Source organism: Triticum dicoccoides, chromosome 7B (assembly GCF_002162155.2).
Source record: "Triticum dicoccoides isolate Atlit2015 ecotype Zavitan chromosome 7B, WEW_v2.0, whole genome shotgun sequence".
Lineage (NCBI taxonomy): Eukaryota > Viridiplantae > Streptophyta > Magnoliopsida > Poales > Poaceae > Triticum > Triticum dicoccoides.
The window spans coordinates 120,301,805-120,310,659 of NC_041393.1; the positions used below are offsets into that span (position 1 = coordinate 120,301,805).

At 48.8% G+C, this 8,855-nt stretch overlaps 1 protein-coding gene across 1 annotated transcript; it reads left to right on the forward strand.

Annotated features, from left to right (window-relative positions):
• The first annotated feature begins 1,261 nt into the window (after positions 1-1,261).
• On the forward strand, positions 1,262-3,040 carry LOC119337225 (RING-H2 finger protein ATL46-like). The gene has a single exon (XM_037609346.1). The coding sequence runs from the start codon at positions 1,649-1,651 to the stop codon at positions 2,879-2,881; it is 1,233 nt and encodes a 410-aa protein (XP_037465243.1). The 5' UTR covers positions 1,262-1,648; the 3' UTR covers positions 2,882-3,040.
• The last annotated feature ends 5,815 nt before the right edge of the window (positions 3,041-8,855 follow it).

The following is an 8,855-nucleotide window of genomic DNA, read 5'->3' on the forward strand; positions in this document are numbered from 1 at the left end:
TTCCCCTGTCCTCCCCCAAACCAAACAACGAAATTGCGATCCATGTGGATCGGGCCGAACTAGTTGAGTTGGAGATGGGAGAGCTCGTGGAATAGCAAACACGAAGCTTAGCTTTTAATTCGACTAGCTAATTATTCGTGCGTTGCAATGGGGTCATCTATATTCTAGTTGTTCAATACCAATCGTGGACGACATAAATCTTACAAATCTTACACCCATCATATTCTAGACAGTGGTAACATTTGAAAGGTGTTTGTTTCGGAAAGAAATTGCCGTAACCTGTTTACGGTGTAAACCCAAAACGTTCCGTGTGTTTCGTACGCGTAGGCTGTAATGGGATGCCTCCGTAAACGCTTACAACCCAGTTCTCGGTCGATACCACCGACAACCCCCGGTAAAGGGTTGCGTTATTGCATGCTCCTCCTCTTCCCATGACCGCCTCCCTGATCCCCTCCGAGCCACCTCCTCCATCTCTGATGGCCGACGAGTAATCGGGCACACGCCTTCTCCTTATCGCCACCCCTTTCGCGCCGCCCCAGCTCGCCCTCGACGCTGGCCGGACCATTCGCTGCAAGGTGCAGGCTCCCTCCCTCCTCCTTCTGTCACCAGTCCTCTGCCCTCCTCCCTTGTCTACTCTCCTTCGCGTCCCTTGTATGCTCTCCTTCCATTGCAGCCACCAGCCGCAACGACGCCGAAGCAGACACGCAACTCTGATTCCTTTACGTGCATCAACCAGACAGAACAGAGATGTATCCATTACGTTCACGTTACCAGCGTGATGTAATTCCCCATTACCACTCTCTGATCCAAACACCTCCATGATTTGATTTGAGTATGATAAGGGAAAGAAAGTAAAGTTTTGATTTAATGAAATTTTGGTAAGATTTGATTTGATTTGAGTATGGTAAAAAAAAAGGAAAGCCTTGATTTAGGTGAGATTTTGGTAAAAATATGATTTGTGTGAGATAATAGTAGAGATTTCTTTCTATTTACGCGGTGCTAGCGTGACACGCCGGCCTTGGCCCTGGCCCTGGCACGAGTCAAGACCAGCAGCAGTGGCATAGCCATTTCAAACACCGGACAGGCCAGCAAGCTGCCACGGCCCCCACCTGCACTGGCCGGCAGGGCAAGGGCCCATCGCAGCGCAGCGCGTCGCCTCTACTGTCCTCGCAACCGGCGCCCCCGCGACCGCGACTTCCAACGATCGTTGCGGCTGAAAGCGACCGCACCACCACAAAAAATACTCCACCGAGCCCTTCCCTTCCCAGGGCCGACGCCACCGCTCGCCACCGCCGTCGCTTTCGCCTTTCCCCCGCCCCAGCTCGTGCGCTCCCACCACTCCCCTCCACTCCTCCCCCTTCTCCCCACACACCAGCCACCGATTCCCACCACAATCCTCCGTCTCCTCCCCCTCCCCGCCGTGTCCACCTGCCCGCCCTCCGACCGGAAGAAGCCTCCGGGGGTTTCTTGGTCCCTAGCGCCTTGGACGCTTCCCCCCGGGCTGCACCAGCCCGCCGCTTTTAGGTGCCGTCCGCCTCCGCTTTTGCGCTCCTTTTCGGCCGGGATTGCTGCCGGTTCCTCGCGAAAGATCGCATCTCTGGCCTGTCGGATCAGATGAGATGTGGGGGTGGCGGAGCCTCTAGGAGACATGGCTGAAGCGGTCTCGTCCTCGCCCGGATCCTCCGCGGCGGCGGCGGCGGCCGCGTACCCGTACCGAGTGGCGCGCCGCCTCCATGGCGCCTTCGTCGCCAGGGACGAGCTCCCGTACTCTTACCCCGCTGCTGTTGCCGCTCCGCCGCCGCCTGCGCCGCTGCCGCAGGCGCAGCAGGGTTCCTCCGGCGGGGGTGGCGGCAAGATTAGCCCCGCGGTGCTGTTCATCATCGTCATCCTCGCGGTGGTGTTCTTCATCTCCGGCCTGCTCCACCTCCTCGTGCGGCTGCTCATGAAGAAGCAGCACCGCCGCCGAGGGGGGTCGGCGGCCGCGGCCGCACAGGGGGCCGGGGAGGCAGACGCGGCGCTGCAGCGCCAGCTGCAGCAGCTGTTCCACCTTCACGACTCCGGCCTGGACCAGGCCTTCATCGACGCGCTGCCCGTGTTCTCCTACCGGGAGATCGTCGTGGGCGGCGGCGGCGGCGACAAGGAGCCCTTCGACTGCGCCGTGTGCCTGTGCGAATTCGATGCCGAGGACAGGCTCCGGCTGCTGCCGCTCTGCGGGCACGCCTTCCACCTGAACTGCATCGACACATGGCTGCTGTCCAACTCGACGTGCCCGCTCTGCCGCGGGGTGCTCTTCGCCCCAGGGCTGACAGCCGAGAATAACCCGATGTTCGATTTCGATGAGGGGTTAGAGGAAGGGCGGCTGTCAGAGTGCTGCGAGGATGGTTTCGGATTGCCCACGCAGAAGTCCTCGGAGGGGTTGCAGACGCCGGTGGCCGAGAAAAGAGTGTTCCCGGTGAGGCTTGGGAAGTTCAAGAATGTCGGCACCCAGGGTGCTGTCGAGGGTGGATATGGTGATTCTGCTGTGCTGAGGAGGGAGGAAGGGGAGAGTAGCAGCAGCAGTTTGGATGCAAGGAAATGCTTCTCTATGGGCACCTACCAGTATGTCCTTGGGACTTCTGAGCTTCAGGTGGCTCTCCAGCCGGGCCGAACAAGAAATGGTGCGATGAGATCAAGACCTCCGGGTATAAGTTCTGTGAATGCCGACATTATGGAGGGAAAGAAAATTTGCGCACGGAACAAAGGGGAGAGCTTCTCCATGTCCAAGATTTGGCAGTGGTCTAATCTCAAGGGCAAGTTACCTGCCGGCTCAGATGATTGTTCAGAAGCGGGGAGCCTTCCATGGATGAAGAGAGGTGGCACCGGAGATAAATTGAACATGTGATGTGACTCTGTACTGTGATACTAGCTAATATTTCTCTTCTTAGTGCCACTCCATTAATTTCTTACCTATAATTATTCTAGTCTAATTTTCATATTGAAGTTTTCATTGGAATTGGTTAATCTCATGGGGAGACAAGTTTTTCGTAGTCATGCCACCTTACTGTATTGCGCCAATTTGTGATAGCTTAGGGATCATGTGATTTCTGATGCATGCTGCTTTGCTTGTGTTCTTGTATCGGTTTGAAGCTATCTTCATATGCCTGAAACTTTCCTCCAAGAATGCTCAAAGTAAAGTGAGTATTGACTTCTTAATTCCAATCTTCCCATTCTTCTATAGCAGTAGATGTAAAGATAGATATTACTTAAGTTTTGCTTCAGTACTAATTAGATCTTCTGAAACAGTTCATGAATTGTAGAACATTGTATTGTTTTTTCCGAACCATGTAGGAGAAAGAACATTGTAATTTTAGAATTTAAACTATATGTTGTCGCATAGAAGGGTACTGTGTGGAATCTTCTTTGTATAGGGATAATTCTTAGGGCTAATGAAACCAACAACTCAAAGATGGTGCTATCTTAACGGTGGTTACTGGTTAGCATTAAGTAGCTCTTTGATCTAGGTTCTTGTTTCAGTTTGTTGGATGGTGCAAATGTCTTGAGATCGCACCTAATTGCGATGCATAGACGAGACACTTATGGATGCTGATTTAAGGGAAGGACACTCACTGGGGCTGCTACCGAAACAACTGAGGTAGGAGTAGGCTGGTACTCACTGGATAAGTTAGGAAGACGAGTAGATTGTTTCTGGGTTCTGGGTTTGAATTTTCATGCATTTCCCTTCACAAATACCTTTATGATTCACTAGTCTTCATATGGCTGAGCAAACCCATATAATATTACAAGCAACTGTACTGAGTAAAATAAACTGTTAACGCATAACTCGAAGGAATTGATTTCTTATTAAAGAAAGTCACTTGTAACTTTCAGAAATTGCACATGGCTGTAATTTACAAGAGCCCACTGCGCATATGTTTGAATTCTCGTATCTAACTAATTCTTCTCCTGATGAGCTACATCTACTTATGATTTGGCACATTTCCTTTTATGATAGTTGTAGTCAGCCAGGTTTCAGATATTGCACACTATATTTCCAGATGAGCTACACCTACTATTTTTAGGCCATAGGCAGTTCAGTGAAATTGCTGATGTACATTTATGTTCCTGACTGTCTTGTTTTATGTCCCTGACTGTCCTGAGTTAAGTATACTTAACTAACAAGCAGAAGAACAGCTTGTTTTAGATTTGTAAATTGAGGTCCATGGTGGATTGCTTCCTAAAATCTGAACTCATGCCAATGGGTAGTAGGTTCCTAGTATTTCCCCATCTGCACATCTGATGCGCAGTGATGGACATCTACAGCCATATGAAGTTCTCATGATTGAGAATGTAATCTTTTATCAGAGGCTTTACTTATTTAAGTTCCAGCTGAGCATATTTCTTTTGCCTTTAGTTCACCAGTCATCTGCTGCCTTTCTCAAAGTCTTCTCCTTTGATGAACACTTTGTTGGGGGGTTTACATTCCCCTTTCAAGAATCCCTTTACTCTCACAAAAGAAAAGATAGTTTTCTTTATCATGATAAAAAGCAAAAAAGGTTGGAACAAGCGAAAGCAACGCATCATCCTTTGCTTCATTCCTGGGTTGCCAGAAACCTTTAGTGATCAGAGTACAGATATTCCTTATGCCAGCTTAGTAAGCGACATTTAATTTACCTTCCAGACATTCAATTTTCCTAGATTTAAATATATCTGACAGATGCCACCTGTGTGTATTTCTTGCTTGTTAACTGTGATGTCACTGAATCTCACACCCCTTAATTTATTCTTTCCTTGTTCGTGGATTTGTGAGAAGTAACATTTCCGAACCCATAATTTCATCACATTTACTGTTGCCACATCGGACACTTTAATCTCTTTGTTGCTCTAACTAAGTACTCCCTGGGAGTAACTAATAATTTTCTGAGATTGAATCATCTGATTGCCCTATTATCTGTCAAATGTAAGCTACACCAAATTCTTGGCATCCAACTGACAAGTTGGTAAATAGGTCTAAACACCTTTTTGCTTCGGTGCTCCGTCTTTGTTTAAGGTCAACCTGTTGGTGCTTAATGGCATTCTCTGTGCTCAATGTCACCATTTCTGCAAGAATTCATATGTAACTGAAGCTGTCATCTTATTGCTTGTTGCACCTTGTGGTTGGTAGTGGCTGGCCGAATATTATCCGACTGAAGAGTTGACATCACACGTATCCTGATAAGCGATTTACCCTTGCAAAGGTGCCTCGTCAGGTGGAGTTCAGCGTCATATCATGCGGGTATTAAGTGCCAAAATGAATTTCCCCTGTGTGCTCTTTCATCATTTTTAACCGGAAAGCGATAAGAAGTGCCAGCCTCTCAAGCATCCACTATTTTTTTTTTCTTTTTGAAGGCAATGCATCCACTAGATCAAGCAGGTAGCATTTGCAATCTACTACTCCAGCAGGCTGCATTCAGATCTGGCCTGTGAGTCCATGCATTGCCAATTCACACCTGGTATTTCAGCAATTAATTAACACCGGTCCAGAGCATTAGTATTGTTAATAACCAGATCTGTAGTGCTCCAGAGTGGTTTGTTCTTCTGACATCTGAAGCAGGTCTGCATTGAGATTGGTTCTTCAGACCTCTACTCCCAGATTCAGGACAAAGCCCCAGAGAATCTTTTTGTGTGAAGGAGTGCCCAAGTCTCAGGACTCGCAGGCTCGAGGTCCCCTAGCGGGAAGGTCAGATTGGACGGGGCTGGTCTGCACAAAACACTGTTCGCTACGTGAAGTTCCCAATGGTGGTCCGTTGTTTCTGGATTCATATGCAGCGTGAAGGTCAGCTTCATGCGTGTTAGAAACGGACGAGAGGAAAGGTTTGAGTTTCGCCATGATTGAACGATTGTGTCATGCGTGTTCTGGTGTTTTCTGCTGAATTCAGGGTAGTAGTTTCGCCTACTTTTTTTTTCCACCGTAGGCACATCATAGCTTGTGCAGTGAGTTCACATGGCCATAGGAGGAGGAATGCTTCATTTTCTGCGTGCCAAGAGTTGGTCTGAGTTCTAGATCCATAGCCATCGGCAAAGATGTTGGGGTCCAACTGTGTCCAGAACACAGAGAAGTTGATAGGCACGCTCTCGAGAGGACGACGAGTGTGTGGATTGGATCCCGAAGAGAGGATAGACCTCGTGAGGCTCGCCATGGGCTCACAGCAGTTCTACAACGACGGGCTGATGGCTGCTGACCTTGTTGTCAGGCGGGAGTGGGACGGGTCGGTCACCGTCAAGAGAGTACAGGAGTTCCAAGTAGCATGCGTTGTCTGGATCGCCGGGCGTTTTCTTGCTCCGTCCACAAAGCATGATGATAATGGGTGCTTCGACGACGAGGCTCAACCCAAGCAGCCCCATTTCCTTCCTCTCCTTCTCGTCCGCGCTGCCACGGTGACCCCTGACAGCGCACCAATCCGCTCCGACCTCGTCGTTCGCCGACCGCCATGGTCCATGCCGCCCACGATTACCTACTACAAAATGCTGACACCGAAGCGCTGGGCGAAGATCCTGGGGGAGATGTGCGCCGTCTAGGCACGTCGCGCCGCTCACATTGCCGCCGGTCTGCCTCCAAACTCTTCAGAGGAGGAGGAGAGGGAGCGGGAGTGGGTGCCGGAGGAGATGGAACAGGGGAGGCGTCGAATGAGAAGATGGAAGAGATGGAGGCGCCAGAGGAAGAAGGGGAGGCGGAGGTGACGAGCATGGCGGATTTGGCATGGAGGACACGTTGGCGCAGTTCAAGCTCGCCCAAGCGAAGGAGACGGTGAAGCAGCAGGCCATTCTCGAGTCCATTGATGAGTCCCTTTAGTTATCCACGGGTAGCAAAAAGATTTCCTTTGTCTTTCCACAAGTTGTAACCCAGAAGGGCTTGTACCAAGTTTTTGCACGAGAATTAAATTTTAGTTTTTAGACCAGATCGTTAACATCTTAGAACTAAAACACTTGTAAATAAAGACAAGCATGGATATGAGGACTTGTTTCTTACAATCATATATTACGATCAGGATCATCATGATCTTAATTTATGCTCCAAAAGACACCCATTAAGATGTGCTTACAACGAGTCGAAGTGAAGGATGTGTCCAAATTACGTCTTGGCCGGTTCGCGGCCTGTATCAAGTCAGTTGTCCAATCACACACCCTCACCGTCGCGCGGGGTTACCTCGGTTATTAAGATTATAATTTAGACAAACACATTGGGTGTTTAATGACTAAACCTCAAGCATCCCCTTAGGTTAACTTTCCGCTATCGCAACCTCCTTGTATGTCACTGGTGTTCTAAATAGCGTTGCACATCCTCCTTGCTCCTAACCCCCTCCTTGATCAAACTCCGTGATCCTGGGTGCCCGTAGGGTCGAATAACAAGAAAGAGACAAGAGACAACTACGATGCAATTCTCACACGTATACATGACGTTAATTCAAGTCTTTCCATCAGCCCCTCATGCAAATACATCGGGTTGCAAGGCTAGCCCTCAACCCATTGACTTATCAAATTACTCACACATGACGATTGGATTGCAAGAAAAAATCATTGGAGAAGACATAAAGATGAATGTTTTATTCACAATATGTCTTACAATGGTTGGCGGATGCGATAAACACTTAAAAGTATGTCTAACTTGGAGGTGAATTGCTGCTGTGATGACAATGGTGGTGGCTATGGAGATGAGATAGTAAATGGCGGCGGTTAGGTTTGGAGAATGGCTTCTGGTTCATGAATGGTGGTTTTTGACGATGCTCCCTTGGGTTTCTAGTGTTGGCCCTTTTATAGAAGTGGTTGGGTTGGACACCACAGAGCTCTTAGCACATGGTACGAGCGTGTGTGCTGTACTGGATGCCGTATTCTCTTGTGCTTCCTCTTGTACGCCTCCAATTTAATTCTTTCTCTCTTCATTTTGCTTCTTTTCTTGTAAATGATGATTTTTATCATACATAGCTTGTTTTCCTGTGGAAACAAAATAAAGGGAGGATTTCGTGATCTCTCACATTCATTAGTCATTAGTGGCAATATCAGAGTGAATATTTTAGTTTTTTAAGATAATCAGATTTAAACAATGGTATGATAATCTTAAAAATAACACTCATCATCCATCCAGTCCGAGTTGGAGATGGCGGCACACTGCCGCTTTATCCACAAGGCCGACGTGAAGCATGAGCAACTCTTCGCAGACGTAGTAGGCGCTCGAGATACACCCACCGCCAATGACCATGAGGCCGGCGGCTCCGACAAGAAGACCAGTGACATATCCGATGGCGAGTATCTAGTTTGCTTATTTGTAGTTAGTTTGTTTGATGTACGTAGATGAAATGGATATTGCATAAAGTAGTATGCAAATAAGGATTTGGGAATGAGGAGCGCGGTTGCAATAACCAAGATATGAGGGGTGACTGGATCCTTGGAAGCGTCCGAACACGTCCGCGGGTATAGGGGGTCACATTCAATGCTCCTATGCTCTTATAGCATCCACATCCGAACTCGTCAAATGCTCCTTATACGTTTGAGCGGGCGGCCCGGTCAGTGACATGTCACAAAATCTCAACCCAGTCGCACCCCTCATAGGCTCATACTATCCCTATGCATCCGAGCTGTCCGGCATCCCCCATATCCAGCTCGCATCTGGGGCGGATATGGGGAGGCCAGGATGCACCCTGGCGCGTCCGCCACATTGTATCCGACACATGCTAGTCCACGCGACCCCACATATATTTGTCCCTGTTGGGAATCATTGTATGAAAAACAAAAAAAATTCTCCGCACACGCAATGATCTATCCATGGAGATGCATAGCAACGAGGGGGAGAGTGTGTCTACGTACCCTCGTAGATCGTAAGTGGAAGCGTTTCACAACGCGGT

Bases quoted from the DNA above. Each gene is read 5' to 3' on its own strand.
- LOC119337225 (XM_037609346.1), top strand. From the start codon at position 1,649: ATGGCTGAAGCGGTCTCGTCCTCGCCCGGATCCTCCGCGGCGGCGGCG.